General features: G+C 39.2%; 1 protein-coding gene across 2 annotated transcripts in view; it reads right to left on the bottom strand.

The window, feature by feature from the left end:
* Plcb1 (phospholipase C beta 1) overlaps positions 1 to 20,062 on the bottom strand; it is a 678,563-nt gene that overhangs the window by 438,008 nt on the left and 220,493 nt on the right. For both annotated transcript variants that reach the window (XM_075962281.1, XM_075962280.1), the window contains exon 3: positions 18,910 to 18,978. In XM_075962281.1, coding sequence (XP_075818396.1) covers positions 18,910 to 18,978 — 69 coding nt within the window. The remainder of the gene's footprint in view (positions 1 to 18,909; positions 18,979 to 20,062) is intronic.

Raw genomic sequence — 20,062 nt, 5'->3', positions numbered from 1 at the left:
GGGGATGAGATCATAAGTGTGAAGCTCCTCTAGGCCACATGAGTTCAAGGCCAGGCTGGGAAACTTAGTGAAGCCGGCACCCTTGAAAATTGAAAGACCTGAAGACAGTGTTTAGCGAAGAAAGGTAGCTCGACATGTAAAGACCTCAATCTAATCCTTAATGCTACCCAAATGACAAATATTAAATACTTTAAATGACACTTCTACTCCAGAAATCTAATAAATTTAAATGTATACTTCAATATTTGTATCCCCAGTGTAATAAATAATAAGAAGGGTTATGTTTGGTGCTCACTGTCATCAAGTACTGTGGCATGAAAGACATACAGACAACTGCTCCTCCAGACACGAAGGTGAAGAGAATATCACTCAGTCTGGAATTTTTTTCCACCAATTAGGAAAACAACAGTTCTCACCTACCCCTCCTCAGATTAGAATTCAGTCAGGAACTGGAACATTTTAACCCACATAACAGAGCCAAGGCTCATGCCTCTGCCACCACCAGCATCATAATGAAAGGAAATGTCTGCAATTATGTAAGATTTCCATCTCCTCGAATTGACAAACTTAAAAGGCACAGGGCCTATGCAACATTAATTTGCTCCTACTTGCTTCATGGCTATTGAAAGGGATTGCCACATGAATAATGTACACAAGTCATTTTTATATAAAACACACTCCAAATTATACAATGAACAACTCAGTGACAGCACAGATTTCCTGAAAATGAATTTAGAAAACAAATTTTATTTTGTGGGTTTTGTGGTTAAATTTATAAGATTATGTTACTTGCTTAAGTAGCATTGGTTTTGTTTTATATTTCCTAAGAATTTGAAAACAGTAAAATGAGATAAATTAGATTTTTGCAAGTATAAAATGGAATTTGTAGCTCTGAAACACACACATTATATATAATATACAGTATGCATCATATAACATATACCATATAATATATACATTATATAACATATATATGATATATTATATATATGCATGTCTTGAGGAAAATGTTTTGCTCTGAGGCCAAATATTAAAAGAGAATAATACTATTGAGACTAAAATTTAATAGAATGGGTTATTTTTTGTCATTCCTAAATAATAATCCTCATTTGCACTGAAGAACATGAATATACCTTAAGGCACCATAATAAATATTCAATGACAGACTGAGCAATGAAACAGAACAGCACAGAAACAGACCCAAGCAGAGGCCAAAACTGGTCACAAGGCATTAACTCCTAACTCATGGGGGAAAGATGAGGTTTTTATTATAAGGAGTCCAAAACAGACTTCTCAGTAGATAGCAATAGAATAAAACAATAGCAAATTTAAAAGGATCCAATTGTATTTCAAAACACAGAAAAGGAAGAAGTGCGGGGAGCTGTCATGGTCCAGTGGGTAGAGGCCCTTGCTTTGTAAGCCTGAATCCCAAGTTCAGTCCCATGTAACAGAAGAAAGAAGGAGAAAATCAATTCCCTAAGTTTGTACTGTGACGCATGCAACATACACACACACAAATAAATTTAAAAAAAAACATAGTGTTGGAACAAAGAAATAAAAATTAGGAAAATGAAATTGAAAAGTAAGATTCACATCTCATAACAAACAGTGGAGAAAAAACTGATCAAAGATGCAAAGAGAGTAAGTTACTGGAGGCTAAATGTGATGCTACAGCTCTATTATCCTGGAATTCTGAAGATGAAGAAGAGGCCTGGGTGAAGAGTGTCAGCTCAGCCCGGCTGGAGAGTTTGTCTCAAAACATAAAACCAAAGCAAAAAGAAACAATAATTCAACAACAACAACAATGAAAAAATGTATAAAGTATGGAATTGTAAGAAAGCACAAAAAAAGTATTCTCCATAAGCAAAAGAAATATGATAGATTCAAATGAAAACTAAAAACTGCACAGCAGAAAACGCCATAAACAAGATCGAAAGGCAAATAAAAATACATAAAGGGAAAATTTCCCTGCATCTGTAGTAGAAATGAGAAAGAGGCAGAATTCCACAGGCTGCCTGAGGAGGGCAGTGCATGCTCCAGACCATAGCACAAAGCAGTTTACTAGTATGAGGGTATCTATCAGGGTGGGGTAAAAATGCTGGATGTCAACCTTGACAGTTAACCTTCCTGAAGAAGCCTCAGTAAGCTTCCAGTAAGATCCGACAGGAGCTTGAGAAATACAGAAGCAGCTCCTCTGGAGATTATTATAAAAACCGGTGTCTCAGGAAGTTACCACGGGTTCTACCAAAAAGGGATGACTAGAAGTCTAGAGGACTCTGACTAATCCCATGCTTCTTTCCCTTTTCTTTTCTTCAGCCCAAGAGTGTTGTCTTTTGTCAAAATGTCTTCAGAGTGACAACCATAACTCTTGGCCTCAATACCTCCTCCCCTTCACAATACTGAGACTGAGTTTCCAGAGGCTACTACTACCTCAGATTGATAAAACCCTGGATGAAACCCAAGAACTCTGTAGACCTTCCAAAACTTCAAAATTGAGACATACCTCTCTTGCCTTTAGAATGGCTTGTATATGTGTGGTTGTATATGAAACCTCATTTTTTTAAAAAAGTCCTTATTGCACTAGAGGATTAGGATAATCACATTGGGTACCTTGAGCACCAGTGACTAGGCCAGAATTGGAAAAGTACCTGTGTTCATATATCTATTCCTAAATCTACATCTATATCTACATTTATCTATCATCCATCTTTCTATCATCTATCTATCTATCTGCCTGTCTGTCTGTCTATCATCTATCTATCTATCTATCGTCTATCTTTCTATCATCTACCTATCTTTCTTTCTATTATCTATCTATCTATCTATCTATCTATCTATCTATCTATCTATCTATCTATCTATCTATCTATATTTCTCTTGCTCTATAACCCAGAGTGGCCTTGCACTCTCTGCTTCCCAAGAGCTGAGGTCTTGGTAAGCCTATGCCACATAACCGAGCACATCGACTTGTCTGGAATGTGCTATGGAACTATATATATTTTTCCTATGAAACCCATTCCCCACTTCAAGTGTGAAAGTGTAAATATATTTTGCTGTCACATTTCTAGATCCGTTAGGTTTTATAAAACCAAGAGTCCCTTAATGAAAACTATGACCAAATTCCCGCTGATAACCAGAAAAGCATCCTCTCTCTTCCACATGCATGCCGACATTTCAAGATTCTGTGATGATTCAGTAACAAAACCTCTTCAGGTTTTGCACTTTGCAGGCTAAAGCACATTTGGTCTCATCATTACAGTCAGTGGTCCTTCACTACTGCAGGGAATAGATGGGGCTGTTCTCCAGAGTGGGTGACCAGATGAATACAGTATGCCAAGCTAAACCTGAAGTTCTAATAAACAACATATTTGTAGAATGTCACTTCATCTTCTTAACATGTCTCATACTTGTGTATGTCCATTAGACATAAATCACTTGCTTAAGCCCATTAATTCCTTTAAGACCAGTGAATAAAAAGCTTTTCAAGTCACAAGATCACAAACTTGAATGAGTTTTAGAGTCTCTGATTCGTGTGCTACACACATAAGCTACAGAGCTCTAAACAACTATATTAACAGTATCAGGGCACAGCGATGTACCATTCAAAACCGAGACAGAGCAACATCATTATCACCACAAATAATCTATTGGTACTAATGTTGGAGAGAAGATAACTAGATTGACACTGAGAAACTCTTTATGCAAACTTTTCTCTCTGTTTTTTCATTGTGCTTGGGAAGCTAAAAGTAAGTTATAGAAAAACTTGCACTCCTGGACTGGGTAGGAATTAATATCATTTTGTGAAAAGGTGACAGTAAAATGGAAGTAGAGTTCTTAAAATTTTTTTTAAAAAAAGAGGAAAAGAAACAGTAAAACTCTATGAAGGAAATGTTAGCAAAACAACCCATTCCAGGAATTTATCCTGGAGCTGGACCACTGCCTATGTGAAGGAAAACATTTCTTTTGCAGTTGCATCCTTACACATCATAAAAGACATGAGCAGCCGCCAGATGGGCTGGTGCATACCTCTCACCCCAGCATTTATAAGTTGCAGCAGGTGGATCTCTGGAAGTTTGAATTCAGCCTGGTCTACAGAGTGAGTTCCAGGACAGCCAGGGATATATGGAGAAACACTGTCTGGAAAAAAAAAACAAACAAACCAAGCAAACAAAATAGTAGAGGGGTCTGGGAGATGGCTCAGCATTCAAGAGCACTGTCTGTTGTTCCAGAGGACCTGGGCTCAATTTCCAACACCCACATGACAGTTGACCACATCTGTATTTCCAACACCTGGGGACCTAATGCCCTCTTCTGGCCTCAGTGGATCCAATATGATGCATATGCGCACACACATGGGCAAAACACAAGGCATGTAAAATAACTGTTATGGCATAAAGTAAATAACATAATCTTATATGACAATGACAAAGATACATTCTATTTCTTTTGAAAGAAACTGTTATCTAAGAACACTGGGAAGAGGTGGGCATTGTGTTACCTGTCCCCAGAGAATGAGATCACCACTTACTGTGTGTTTATGTATGTGCATTTCCTCTTGATTCTGCACAGACAAATGTGATGAGATAAAGCCAGAAGGTGAACCAGAAATGAATAAAAGGAACGGGTGTCTATTCTCGTTCATATCATTTTGAATTTTGAGTCAAGTGCATAGTTTACCTTTTCAAAATGTAAAGTTAATACAAAGCATAATTTACGCCCTATTGAGTGTAAATATAACAAAAAGGACCCAAATGAATAGCTAATTAATAGTATACCTCCTCGGGAAATAGATTAATTTTAATGACCTTGCCACAAACCTGCCTAGTAAAACTTCCTAATAGCTAAACGTATTCACAAAGAAATATGGAGTTTTCTCTAGTTGGTTATGTTATGTATAGAAGTATTTCATATAGAATATAATTAACAAGTAGCTATTCTAAGGTCGAAAACAGTCCTATCACTACAAATGAATTATATGCATGCAAAGAAAAATATGGAGAAAGATCTCTAAGACAACAAGTTAAACGCAACCAATTTCAACTGATGAGCCCACAGCTCACAGTACAATTTATGGAAAAATATCAAGGGAGATTAAACACAGATATTAGGTTCAAAATTTCTAGTCACATCAAAGATAACAAAGACTGTTTTCTAACTGTTAAAATGTAAATAAATGATAGGAGATCAATAGATTGTAATTTGGGAAAAAAAACTGATGGAAATGTAAAAATATTTAAGACCACAACCACACTTACTGCGCCCATTTAGGTGAAAGACTCACACAATTAATCATTGTTTGGTCTTTTAAGAAGCAAACACATGACGGTGTATCTGGAATTAGTCAGCATCTAAAGCAACTGATTCAACTTTTCTTTCTTTCTTTCTCTCTTTCTTTCTTTTCTTTTTCTTTTTTGTAGCAGTCATAGCTTGGAACATTGATAAAATAAAAGGCAGCATCCCTGTCTTTTTCCCAGACTTGTATTTAACTGTCCTTTGGACAAGTTCCCACCTTTGAGACTAAAGCAATAACTCAGGAATGGCCACTGGAATAATTAATTTTCATCTTCTTAAGTCATACAGCCAGGAGCTGTTCAGTGCCAAGGATGTGTAATCTTAGCACTGTTCCAAAGTAGGGCTGGATTAATAGTGCATGAATTATTTGCCACATGCAACTAATACCAAGTAATGCTACTCAAGTAATTATTTTGGTAGGATAAAATGAACTATTTTGAAATGACTTGGATCTCTCATAGGTGAGTTTCTGCTTTAGAATCAATCTAAATTTAATTTGATCTCACCTTTATTAACTGGGGCAAGGTGCCTCCCAATGCCCCAGGAGCACACCCCTGAACTTCAGACTTCCCATTTCCTCTAAAGCTTTATGATAACTACATAATTCATTGTCTAACATCCTATTGCCTAAGAAACATGCTCGGTCTACAAAGCAATGCATGGCTCAGCTCAATATATTGCTTTCTCATATGGCTTCATAATTTTTCATTTTTTAATCTTGACTTGAGCATGAGCACTGTTAAACTAAATGCAGATCAATGAAGAGACTTGATTAAAAGAAACTTGATGAGTTGATAGATATTGAAACATTTCTAAGAATTCACATGAAAGAATTAACCTCTAATGTAGCAGCTGCATACCAGTAAAACATGACAGAGCACAGACTAAATCTCTCATGACTTTCTGTATTTTTAAAACTAGAACACCAATTCTCTTTTAAAAATGGAAAACGATAAGGCTCTTGTCACATTTCCACAGTATTTCAAATGCTCTACAGTATTCTTCAAATAAATTATTTGACTGAAGCACAATCATCTCAAATCATGAAATTTTGTGCAACTAACCTTGAACATTAACCATTATGTCTAGTTGGTTGTGATATAATTTATTCTTTAACGAAATTTCCCAATGGTCTATGAAACACTAACTCACGTGAAAGATACTCACTCTTATTTTGATATTGGAAGCACTATTCCCTTTTAAGTCTCTCTGACGAGTTTATTTCAAGCACCATTACTTTAAAAGTGTGTAAACACAAAATTGTGTTTTCCTTCTTCACCCATTTCACACCCTCATGTGTGTTTGTGCATATATGTGTGTGTGTGAGAGAGAGAGACAGAGAGAGAGAGATGAAGGATATTAATAATCTTCATTTAGATTTTCATATAGTATCCATATTTTCAAGGAAGTTGTAGACAACGGTTTCTAAACAACTTTTAATTTTCAAGTAATATTAAAAGGAAATGATTCATACAGAACAGTGTTTCAGATGCCCTAAGAATAACGTGCTCACTCATTAATTCCTGCTTTAGATGGCGTGACAGTCCAGAAACAAACAACCGTTGTTTAATTTCCCAGACCACTTGTATGTGTCCTAACCGATGGCACATTAAAAAGCCTTGCGACATTCATGAAAAGGTACTAAAGGATGAAAACAATATACTTCATACAATATGCAAAATGACTCACATACTTAATTTCAGCTAAAGATAATGAAAGCCAATTTCAATTAACATTTGTAAAAGAAAATTTACTTTTGGCAAACACTTCTTTGAACAGAAATAACAAATCCTGAATCATCTTTAATTGAGAAAATGCCTTATTATGATGACAAACACGTTTTATCACTATGGCTAATACCAAAGAAAAACAACTTACAGGGAAGAAATATTTAATCAGGCTATAGCTTTATTGTTTTTAGTCTACAGTATACTGGACCCATTCCTTTAGGTCTGAGGTAAGGCAAACTTCACGGTGGCCAGACTACATGTGGCAATGACACTTATCTCACGACCTCCTAAAATGGAAAATTGATAGAAATAGTTTCAGGACAAAGATACTGCCTCAAAGGAAACGTCCTCTGTGATGCCTTTGCACGAATCCTCTAAATATGAATCTGTCAGTGGACTAATTCATTGAAAAAGATAAAGTCTTCATTGTCCAATTGTTTTTCAAAGCCCAACCTCTGAACACATTACCTGGGCCAAGTTGTCTATCTATAAGCCTTTGAGGGGAATCCTTCCTAAACGAAACAGGATGATGAGAAATAGGAGGAATGGTTGGCTCTTCAGAATGACTCTGCGCCTCCCTGCCATTCCTCCTATGCTACCACAGTGTCTCATGGGTACTATTGCCACGTCACGTAACTGCAAAACAACTTCTGTTTGTACACCATTGAATTGTGAAAGTCTGTAGCAGATATCAATATCCTCTCTCTAAATATTATCCTGTATATTCATATTGCAATGTGGAAATGAGGCCCTTAAATGATGACAGGCCTCCTCTAACACCATTCCATCATTGGAACACTAAAAATTAGAATCCAGTGTCTTTGATCAGCTATGCTATGTCAGCGAAATCCTGAGATTGGAAGTTTTATAAGGAGTAGACACTTGATTCTCACGACACTAGAGGGGGATACCTGTCAAAAGATTTGGTGTCTCATAAAGTCCACTCTCTGCTTTAAGAGGACACTCTGAATGTTGTTTCCTTGAGTGATAGACGTGGGGAAAGGTGGAACCCTTTGTGGAGGCAATTTTAAAAGGGGCCATAAGCCATTCACAAGAAAGGAACCCTCCTGACCTTATCCTTTCTTAACACCACTGCATAGAAGGTTACAAGTCAACAGAAAGCTTTGAGAAGACGCAACATCCCAAACACAGCAGCAGGGCACTTGTGAACCAGCAAGTGTCTTACCATGAGTTCTAACATCAGTCAGGGAGTGTGGCGACAGGCTCTGGGTTTTCATGGAACATTCCCATTATGAACTCTTTCATCTGTGAAATATCACCTGTCAATTAGTATTCCAGAATTTCTGCATCACATTTAGAGTCCAATCTCCCACTTGGAGACATCACAAGGAATATATGTGCGTGTTTACCCATTAGCCGTACTAATAGGGAAGGATGCACTAATAAGAGAGAGAGCTTACACAGGTAGAAAACTGAGTAGCAATGAGCAACTTCCTAAAGCCAAACACAATGTGAGTCTTGTTACTCACCACTGCTGAACTCATCAGACAGCTCCATTCAGCTGCTATTCTCATTTCAGGCAAACCAAGGAAAATTCTTAAAATCTCTCAAACAATATGCACACTGAGGATTGAATCAGAGGCTTTCTGACCCCACACCTTGTTACTTTATTTCAAAACAGTGCTCTGGATTTTGCTTCAGTGATTTCAGAATGCAGGGAAAAAATGCCAACATACTCTTGACTGGAAGCAAATTGCTTTAAAATTATTTTGATTGTTGAGAAAAATTTATTAAATTGTTGGCAAATTGGGACAATTTTCTAAATAAGATGTGTGAGTCTTAGTATAATAGGATTGCAACAATGGTTCTCTAGAGGTAGGTGGCTGGCTACAGAGATAACCAGACTTCTTGTTCATTTTTTTATAGTCAATATATTACAAATAGTCTTTTCCCCAGTCACATTAACATGCTTTGCCTACATATTTTATTGACTTAATATATATTAATAATGATAGACAAAGTATATTTTACACACACAATGAAGTCACAGTTGCGTTGAGTCCTTTCCATGAATTTGATTCTTGGGTTCCTACAGCAACCAGATGAGGTAAACACAGAGATTAAACTTGAATTCCAAATAAGGAAACTGAGTCTCATAAATAGAAAATGACGTGCTGGGCTTTATAGTTTGCAATTGTCTTTGGCACACTGCTGTCTTGCCAAAAAGTTTTCGCCCCAGAAGCTCCTTTCCATTACGCATTTCCAGTGCACAAAGGCAAATGTTGGTTTCTCTAGGTAAAAGACTGTGCCAAAAGTAAAACAATATGTTCTCCAATAAAGCTACTCAGGAAAGCAATAGCATAGGTCTTCAAATGTTTTCAACTGTAAGGTGTTATCCAATAGGACAATCCCATTGATTATGAGGAAAAGAGTACACTTATCTTTATTAGGTCAGGTTTACTCTGTATAGAAGCAAGTCATAAACTTGATCTTAAGAATACCGAGGGAAAATATTTCTTTTAGCTGTGTTATGCCCCCCTCAAAATCCATGGGTTGACCTTTTAACCGATAGATCTTACAGCAAAGTCAGAGAAAATGAAGCCATCGGACACACTTATTTTTCTTAGTTGCGAACAGTGGTCAAGTTTAAGGAGGCCTATCCTGAAAGGTTCTAGGAAAATTCCCAGTGCACTTCTATACAATTCTGAAATCCCAATCTTCAAAAGGGGAACAGTGCATGTAATCTGGTACCTCTCACAGAAATGCTTCTCTGCCTTGACTGAAGAACACCAGAGTACCTCCAGGGGCCTTTGGCGGGAATGTGGTGCCTGGGCCCCACACCACACACTGTAATTTCATCTGGGTGTGGACTAGGTGTCAAGATTTTAATAGCTCCCCAAGTACTTCTCATGCCTTTCAATTAGCACCCTGGATTGGAAGCCCTGCTTTAGAGTGTAGGACAGTGGGTAGAATTAAGTTTTAAAAAAATTATTAACAGTGAAAACCACAAGATGGCATAATTTTTCATTTGAAAGGAATAAAATTGAAAAAATGTCTTCTGAATTCCACCCTGCACCTCTACAGGTTGAACTCGCTGGATATGGATTGAGATCTCGTAAGTCAGAAGCACAATTATCAAGATTTACAGGCTTCAACTAATTTCTACTAACACTGGCTTCAGTGCAGGGAACCAGGAGACACAGCTTTACTGTCGCCATGTCCTTTAATTCCTGAGATTCCCTCCCTCCATTCCGCTGTCACTAAGCAAACTGGAGACTATGAGACAGGAAGACACACTTAAGATATTTATTATCATAAAAAAATCAGAACATTAATTAAACTACCTACATTTTCAGTTCATTGTATTTTGAAATGGATACACACACACACACACACACACACACACACACACACACTGAGTAATGTTGGCATTGCTCAAACACTCAAATTTGACTTCTGATAAGAGTCTTACTAACATCTCTTCGAATAAGGGGATTTAGTCTAAGATCCCAGGAGAGACAGCACATTTGAAAAAAAGCTTTAGAGAAAGTAAAAGCTTCCAGCCATTAGAGAGGATACACTGTGCCTTAATGGTCACTTTCAGTGTTTTTCCTTGCCCACTATTGACTGTCCTTGAGGGTAAGGAACAGGTAAAGAATTTCAAGTACAAATAGGCACCCACTCTGCCCAATCCCAGCATCCTAATGTTTCTGTTACCAAAGTTATATAAAGCTTTCTGTTTCCAAGGAAACTACTGACATATATGGAATTTAATGAACATAAAAAGGAACTGTGCCATATAATTTACATTTAAAGATAAATGTGAATAGCTGTCAAAAACACACAGAGAGAGAGAAACACACTCACACAAGTTCTGAGAAATTTTAGCTCTATTTTGCTTCCATTTAGTCAAAAACATAAACACATTTATGGAAACAGAATGGCAAAAGCGATTCCGAAACAGCTCTGGCAACATGTGAGATGAATTAAGAAGCAGCTGAAGCCAAGAATAAGGACCAGAGGTTGATCTCATTAGCAGTCAGGAGAAAATGCGGAAACCTTTGATTTTGTTGCATGAAGCATTCTTTTCTTTCTTTCTAGCCTGCAAGTATCTATATCAGATTTTTCTGTCTGCAGCTTCATGCAATGATAAATCTGGACCAAGTCAGGAAACTTGCTGATCGTCACCAAAAGGGGCAATGAATAAAGTTCTCATTTCAACTCCAAGCCTCATGGATGATTCATTGAAACCGCTGTTGTAGAATAACAACAAATAACCCAAATAACAGCTCATTATGAGCTTTCTGCGTTGGCATCCAAATCCTATGATGAGCTATTTGGGATCTGACAACTCTTAAACAAACAGTCCCTTAGGAAAACGAGCAGGGCATGTTTATGATATAGGGAAATTTTGAAAGAATATGCAGTGGAATCCTCAATACAAAGTTTCAGTAGGAAAACAGAAGGTTAGGAAGAAATACTGCTTGGCCCACCTCCATTCCCCTCTGCTTTCTCTTTCTTAAATGCATTTTAAGGGACGTGGGTATTCTTTTCTGTTATTTCCTTTGTCCTTACTGATGGTCTCTTTTATTCTGGTGAAATACACAAAGCATGATTCACAAAAGTTCAGCAGCATTAAAAACATACTGTGGTCCCACCATCATCACCATATACCCACGACACCCTTTCATCTTCTCTAACTGCGCTCTGAACTATGTAACAATGCCTTCACTTCCCCTCCCTCACATGTAATTTGGATACCTGGCATCTGAATGGAATCACACCTCCTTTGTCCTTTTATATATTTATATATTGCTTATAATTACATTATTTATATTATTCATATATTAATTTTCTTAGAAAGGTATCTTCAAGGTCTGCTTGTATTGTAGCGTATGCTATAATTTCAGTCTCTTCAAGACTAACTAAACCTCAATACTGAAGCCCATGCTACGTTTTCATATATCAATTCATCGCAGAGACACCGGGCAGTAAGTGGCTGCTTGCTTGAGGTTCTGCTTTCCTCTCTTTGGTGAAGTACTATTTGCAGGCTCTTAGCTGGCTCTTCACAAAGTCATCAAATCTACAGCCCATGGACATCAGGATGCAGTTGAGATCTTCTTCTATCTCTCTCCCACCAGTCTCTCTAGGTGTATCTGTGAATTCTGTGTCGTGTGTGTGTGTTTGTGCATTGTGTGTGGTATGTAGACATAGCACATGCCCGTGTGCAGGAACATGTGCCCAGGTGTGAACATGTGGATGTTGCAACAGAATTTCAGGATCTGTTTCTCTGTTCCCTGCCTTAGTGCCTTGAGATAAGGCCCAGGAGCTTGTCATTTCGGCTAGGGTAGTTAGCAGATGGGTTCTCAGGCTCTACATTTCTCTGCTCCCCAATTCTGTGATTTCAGACATGCCCAACTATGCCTGGGACTTTTCACAGTGATGTGGGCATCCAACCTAGAATCCCAAGCTCAGAGATCAAGCACTTACTGAGCCATCTCCCCAGCCTTAGTGTCCTTGTTCTATACAAACTCACCCCACCCAAGCTTTAAACACCTGAAGCTCCATTTCCAGGGTCAACACCTCCTCTGACCGTTTGAGTCTTCTTCACATTAGACATTTGACAGACAACACAACTGTTTAATTATTCAAATCCAAACTCTGATTTTTTTCCATTTTAAGATGTATTTTTTCTTTTTTGCGTAACTCACGACATAGCAAATCAGTTATTCCAGTTTCCCAAGTCAAAATACTTATAGCTGCTTTTTTTTTAAAAAACTCTTTCCTCAAGCTTCTCATCCAGCACATTAGTAAATCCTGTGTTCCCATTGTCAATGCATGTTTAGATGTTAGCATGTTTTTCACTCCTTCAGCAGCTACTGCCCTGACCACAAGTCACCAACATCACGGTCCAGGCTATCTGCCCTGACCACAAGTCACCAACATCACGGTCCAGGCTATCTGCAGCTGCCAGTCACTCTCCATTGCTTCCTTCTTCACATTCTGAAGTCCGTTCTCAACACAGCACGGCTTTCAGAGACTCCGATTCTACCCTGCTCAGAAGTCTCTGGGTCTCTTTACTGTACTAGGAAAACATCTCGAGTCACTGGCATGGCCTCAGGCTTGAAACCCACTGTAGTTCAACTGCCCTCCTTTTAGTTGTTCAAACAGAGCATGTACATACCCCACTTGGAGCCTTTGCTTTTGTGGGACCCTCTACCTGGATGCTCTCTCTGCCTGTGGTCATTCACCCAATTCAGGCCCTCCTAAAATTCCCATTTCATCAGGATAGCTTATCCTTAACAGCTGCATATAACAGAAAGGCTCCCCATAGCTCATGGCCTATGGATTCCTCCCCTAGCTTATTCTTCTCATGGGCACTTACCAATCATCTCGTCCCATGCTCAATGACATGTTGGAAGGTTTCTATAGCGCTGAGGCCAAGGCAAGCTGTAGGCAAGCTTTATACCACCACTCTCCATTCATTGATATCAGGCTGGTGCCATGAAATCCACCAGGGTAGAGAAACTCCCCTACGGGACATCAGTCAACACAGAACTCTGGGGTTGCAGGTAGGTCTCTTCTGGAAGACCCCGTTTTTGAGCACCATCAGCTACAGGTGTCTTCTGGGAGACGCCGTTTTCGAGCATCATCCTCCCCAAACAGAAGTTCCGTGGGCCTAAGCATCTGTCCTGTTTGTTCACCGCTGTTCTTCTCCAGAAACTAGGTATGTGCCTGCCGCAAATCACCAAATCTTTGCCAAACCTTACAGTTTGAAATTATTGAAGTTAAAAAATAATACTGATATTACAAACATCATTTACTACAGAAAGATTAAAAAAGCAAAGGATAATCAATTTTTAAAATTTAATTTTACTCTAATAAGCCTTGTGGGATTTGAGTGATACTATATACAATTTAGAACTTACTTATTGACCCAAAAAAGCATCAATGTTCAAATCATCATTACAGATCTGACATAAATTGCTCTCTACCAATCAAAGGATCTGGCTACCTGGCTAGAATGTAAAACAGTTGCCTTTACTGAAGGAAACGCTCAGAAAAAAAGGTCTTGCGCTGTTTCTCACAGATATTGCTGTATGTGTCACTGAAAACTAACTATACACAGCCTAGAGACCGCACGTAGTATAAAGTTGGGAGGTCTTTGTGACTGCGACATTGCTTCCTGCCGAGTCTAAATTCAGTTTAGAATTATTTTCCAGAAGCCATGTGTAAAAACTTAACATAAATATTATTTTCCTCTATTTTGCATCCTGCAACTGCCATGAGCTTAGGACTTGATGTTTTTTCTCTTTACTTTTACCTGATTAGTCATATCCAAGGCAAGTTAGGTTGTGTCAGTTTTCTGGACACCAGTTCCAGGGTTGACACTATAGGACATCTGACTATGATTAATCACCTCCTTTAAAATTTGGAATCAAAGCTATCAGAAATACTCCCCAGACAAGACCTCCACCACATACCCATTGCAGATGAGGAAAAGTGAGGCCCAGAGGAAGGAAGACACCCCTGCTGTAAGCACATCAGTGCCAGAGCTGGCACAAGAGCTGACAGTGGCTCTTCCCTAGGTGATCTCCATGTCTCCTCACTTGCTAAATCCTAAAGAACGTGACAACGGTGATATCATCTGTTTGCATTAGCATCTTTCAATCTTCCTCACATGACCTTCAGAAAAAAAACATGTATACTTGGTTGCATGACCCAGAAAGCGTATTTAATGTACACAAAAATATTGCGTGAAAGAAGCCACCCTGTACTAGACGTTTTTAATTCTAGTCGAGTCCATTTCAATTAATGCTGGACACAAGGCACTGAATTAATCTGCTGGGTCAAGAACTGCTAATAGATCCGACTCCACAGTGGCACTGTCTGAGAACAGAGATCCTTTTGAAATCAGCCCACGGAGTGAATATAAACAGCGTAAACCAGAAGTAGCTGCCGCAGCGCCTTGCTTATAAGTGAACTTCATAAATGGGTGGTGGGGCAGAGAAAAAGGGCAAAGGAAGGAGAGAGCAATGCCTTTCGGAGCTAAAGATGTAAGTAAGGTGCCTTCTGCTTCTTCGCATTTAGATTACAAAGTCTCCCAAAGTCACTCCAATGAGAAATCCCCAAACCAGTGACTTGAACAAAAGCGGTACACAGAAGAACAGCCGTCACCCTATGTGCCGTGTGGGGAGTCTACACTTAAGTTCATTAGCAGGGCATCACATTCTCCATTTCCCACAAATGTCATTTCAAATCACAGCAGGGACAGAAGCAGTTCATTCTCAGCCCAGCGTTGAATTTTTATGTGACAAGATGCTGGGAAGAACAAAAGCAATACGAACACGTAGATAAACATCTGCGGGGTGCCTCAGGGTCTGATAATCATCCACTCCACAGGTGCTTTGATTCTGATCTAGAAGTTTCTACTGAAAGTCTTAAGCTCAATCTGTTCCCCTTTTACTCTGCTGTCTTTCCTGAGTTGGCAGCTTTAGCTGTCTCTGTGCCTTTATGGTTTTTATGCCCACCACACCCCTTGGTGGCTTTTTGTTTTTGTTTATAACACAGGGTCATGTTGCTGTGCAGCCCAGTCTAGACTCAGGCTTATGACCGCCCCCCCCCACCTCAGTCTTCCAAGTTCTGGGCTTATTGCATAAGTCACTATTTCAATACTGTTCTACTTTTTAAACCTGTCACTACATTTTTTCCTACTTTTTATTTTGAATTTCTTGTTTTAAGTTCTGAAAACTGTATCCCAGCATTCATATTCTTCCTCTTCTTCCTCCTTTTTTTTCTTCTCTTTATTCTTCATTTTCTTAATATTTTGAGAAAGTGTCTCACTAAGTAGCTCTGGCTGTCCTGGAACTCATTCTGTAAACCAGGCTGGCCTGGAACTCAGAGATCTGATCCACCTGCCTCTCCTGATGAGTGTTGGGATTAAAGGTATCTGCCACCACATCTGGCCTTTATCCCAGCATTCTTAGTGGTCCCTAACCAATAAAACAGCCATCTACCTCGAGTCACACACCTTATTCAACAAGGTGTCCTACTGAACTCACTCTGGAAGGCTCCAAAGAACAATTCTTCTCCATCAATACTTCTTTGCCCTGCTGTCAGCCAAAAGCTGTTGAGGGCGTCACTGGGTTGGAGACCTGATGAAGGAGCTGGAACTAGAAGCCAGGCTCAGTAGGTTGGTGAGAAAAACAGGTACCTGGCTCTTGATGCCATAAACTGAGTGGCAGAATCAGACAGACTAAGACTCCTCACATTTTAAATAAGTTATATTTGTATTTATCTAGGTTGAGCTGAGGTCATCTTTGTCAAATTCAGGAATCTTCTCATTGACACATTCGCCCACTCACCCAAGGACCCACGAAGCTCTTTTGAGAAGACTCCTACTCCAATCTCTCTTGACATTTAAACTTTTCCAATTTAAGAAAATGAGATGAAAATTAGCTTCCTGGAAATCAGATCTGAAATTTTAAAATAATATTTTTTAAAAAGTTGGGAGGAAGGGTTGGGGAATAACTCAACATAAAACTTGGCAAGCACGTATGCGGTCCTTGGTTCTGTCTTCAATGCTACCAAATTGTTTTTTAAAGATGGCAGTGTCATCAGTGCATTAGAGTCGTGATACCCATATTCTGCTGCAACTTTGTGTTTCGACACCCTGAAGCCACACATCATCCATAGCCATTAGATTCGCAGGGAACCAGACTTTGTGGGGAGCAAGAAACAGGCAGCAACATGTTTTTTATGTAAATTTCCCAGATAAATTCATGAGGCGTTAAAGTCGAGATCTCCTGTGCAAATGGGTTGTTAATGAATTATCTCATAGCCTCCCTACAGCACTCCTATTAAGCACCTATTAAGAGCCTATGAGGAGTAAGTAGGTCTCAGCAAGGTCATCCAGGTAAACAGAACTGAACCGGCTTTGTAAATGTGAGTGTAGAGTAAGGCTCAGAGAAACAACAAGGAACAAGAAAGGCCCACAGAGAAATCAGCCCTTCTCTCCAGGAAAGTGTTAGGGGAAACAGACAAGCTGAGTATTCTGTCTCTCAAAAGCACTTCCTCAAGGGAGGCACTTGGAGATCTAATCATAGTTTACCAGCAGAGCACAGTGCAGATGCCACTTGCATCATTTATCACCATTCAATAGACATTTATCAAACCGCATCCATAAACCGAGCACTCGCTGATAAGCTAGTGAAAGAGACCAGGTCCCTCTTGCCGCTTTCCAAGAGGCAGTGGGCTTGGCTTTGGTTCCAATGCTGAAGAACCAGTGGGGGGCTGGTGAGAATCAGTGGGGGGCTGGTGAGAAGCAGTCGGGTGGGGTACAGTGTGCAACTGTTCTCAGCTAGTATTGAAACCAGGTGAGGCCAATAACCCTGGGATAAAGGCCTGTTTCACTGCCTTTTATGATGCACGCAGCTAACAGGCTCACGTGAAACCTGACTGAAACAACGTTTGAAGAAGAGGAAAAGATTCTTTGCCAACCTCAAACTGGGGATAATTCTGTATAATCAACAAATGGTTAATTCCAAGATGCTTGCCATGAAGTGCAAAGACCAAGCCACTGACATCCCTGCTCGAGAACAGATATCTAAATGGTTATCTGATTCCACATGAAATATGTTTAGACGCCTTCTTGCAGACATTCCTGATTTGTTTTCTTCCTAAACAAGATTTTTCACACTTTCTAGTCAACCATTTTAACCCATTCAGCTAACCCCAGCAGCTGGTATTTGCTCCATGCCAGAATTTGTTAGCACCAACCTACGGCTGCAGGATGTCTGTGAGGGAAAACGATCATGGCTGACTTTTTCTCTGCACCTCCAAAGTAACAGATCATTCCGAACGTTAACGAAACTATTCTGACTTTCAGATGCAAAAGCAACAGTGGTGGGAAGACACTAAAAAAAGGAAATTGCTAGTGGAAGCTCCTCATGGTGCTCTCCCTTCTCTTGTTGCTTTGCTGACACTGTCTCTGCCAGAAATAAAGTACGTAATACATTAAATATTAAATCCAATAACAATGAGCTTTCAGTGTTGATAAAATACACTCTACCAACCTAGATATGCTAAAGAACACATTTTCTTCATCCAGCATTTCAATATAATCTTCAGAAAATATGCTGCAAAGACAAACCAATGACATCCCGCTAGACATATCCCAAAGAGTCCGCCATACTAATGTGCAGAATTAACGTTTGCCTTTATGGATGCGATTGTTTTGATTGCACAGCGTTTTAGCTTCATATCCTATCTGTTTACTAGGATGAATGTGAATTTTTATAAATACTAGTGAAGAAATACATGTTTACTAATGCTTCCGAGGCCAGTGATATTTTGCAAGTGGCCTCAAAAATATCTTGGGCATTTCAAATTAACCGACAGCGGTTTAGTATACCTTACTCGGCGTACTTGAGATAAGAGCGTACCAGTTTTAAAACTTTGAAACATTGGTGTATATATACTCATCTTGTTAATGTGACCCAGGTTTAAGCACACAATTTATACACAGTTCATATACATTACTGACAGTAACTTTGTACAATATTTTTAGTGACCAAGGGATAGCATTGATCAGAATAGAATTTTCCACTCAGAATTTATAGTATATTCAAATTTCCCATTATAGAAGCTCAATCTGTAACCTCTTTGGCATTCCCTATATCTACTTTTTTTTTCTTCAGACAAGTAAAATAACAGAGCAATAAGCAAACGCCTGCATTACATGCCCCATCTGCTCACCCATTGCTTCCTTCTTGTAATGAAAGTTCAAGTGAGCCGGACCCACTGGCTCTTGGGCTTTACAACATGTACAGCACAGAAACTTTTAACTGGGGCAATTAATTGATATCTTGACACAGATAAAGAATCAAAGTAGCAGCTGGTACGGCAAAGGCTCCGCGCTTCCTACCTTGGGAGCTTTGGCATGTTTCCCACACCTGGCATCCTTGACAAGGCTGAGGTCTAACAGCTCCGTCTCCTGGAAGGCAAAATGGGAAACTGTTAAGCCACCACACAGATCATTTCTCTTTGTTCGATGCCATTGAAATCACTTCAAAGGATACTATCATCTGGAGATTTGCCTGAGAATGCATCTGCAATAGGCCACCCCTCCATATTACGTCTAATTGAATCAGAAAGAAAAGATCATCAACTGCTATCCACTCAATTTAATACATATTCCAATATATTTGCTAAGGCATCTTACTAAACAAATGAAGTATACACACCCCAAATTCCGTTGCCAGCCTTTTGACCACAAATCTCACACCACTATTGTTTTACATGTTCATTAACAAACTTATTTATTATTCCAACAACTATAATATGTAGGTATTCTGGGACACAAGAAACATGCATGCATGATTGCTTTTCTAGAGCACCATCAAGCATGTGTATAAGACAAGGAAGAGTATGTTAATGCCAGTTTTAAAGTTAACTGCTGTGAGAAGTGAGGAAAGAGAATTTTTTCCCCTAACTACACGTGGAGGAATCATTTACCTCGGGCAAGTGGAAAATAGGTTCCTCACAGTTGGAGCGTGCAGGGGGAGAAATATTCCAGACAAGAATGGCCCCAGGGGTTTGAGAGGCATCTAAGATATTCATTGTCTTCAGATACTTAGAGACACAGTCCATGCACATAGAGAGAAGTAGGAGGGAGGAAGATAAAGAAAAATCCAGGAGCAATGAATAGTAAAGATGTATGTGTGGTGGCAGTGGAACCAGAGACCTGCATAGGATTAAGTGTTGAATATGTGAAGATAAGCCATAGAAGACAACACCAGAGGGTTGGAAACGTTGAGAGTCTACTGATCGATAGTGCTCATAAGGCTTAAAGCATTTATGCACCAGCCAAAGAGTGTAGAATTATAATGAATAGTACTCCCTTACAGGGGCTGCAAATAGCCAACAAATGTCTACTGGTCAAGAGTCAACAGGATGCAGGCATCTAGACCCTCCTTCTAGAAAAGGCACTGTACCACAATTCATCCGACAACACACTCTCTAGATAATTGGTATAAAATACTCAAGAATACTAATAATCTCGGTAATAGAGTTTGAAG

The sequence above is a fragment of the Microtus pennsylvanicus genome, chromosome 2 (assembly GCF_037038515.1).
Source record: "Microtus pennsylvanicus isolate mMicPen1 chromosome 2, mMicPen1.hap1, whole genome shotgun sequence".
Taxonomy (NCBI): domain Eukaryota; kingdom Metazoa; phylum Chordata; class Mammalia; order Rodentia; family Cricetidae; genus Microtus; species Microtus pennsylvanicus.
This window is presented reverse-complemented; position numbering and strand designations above follow the sequence as displayed.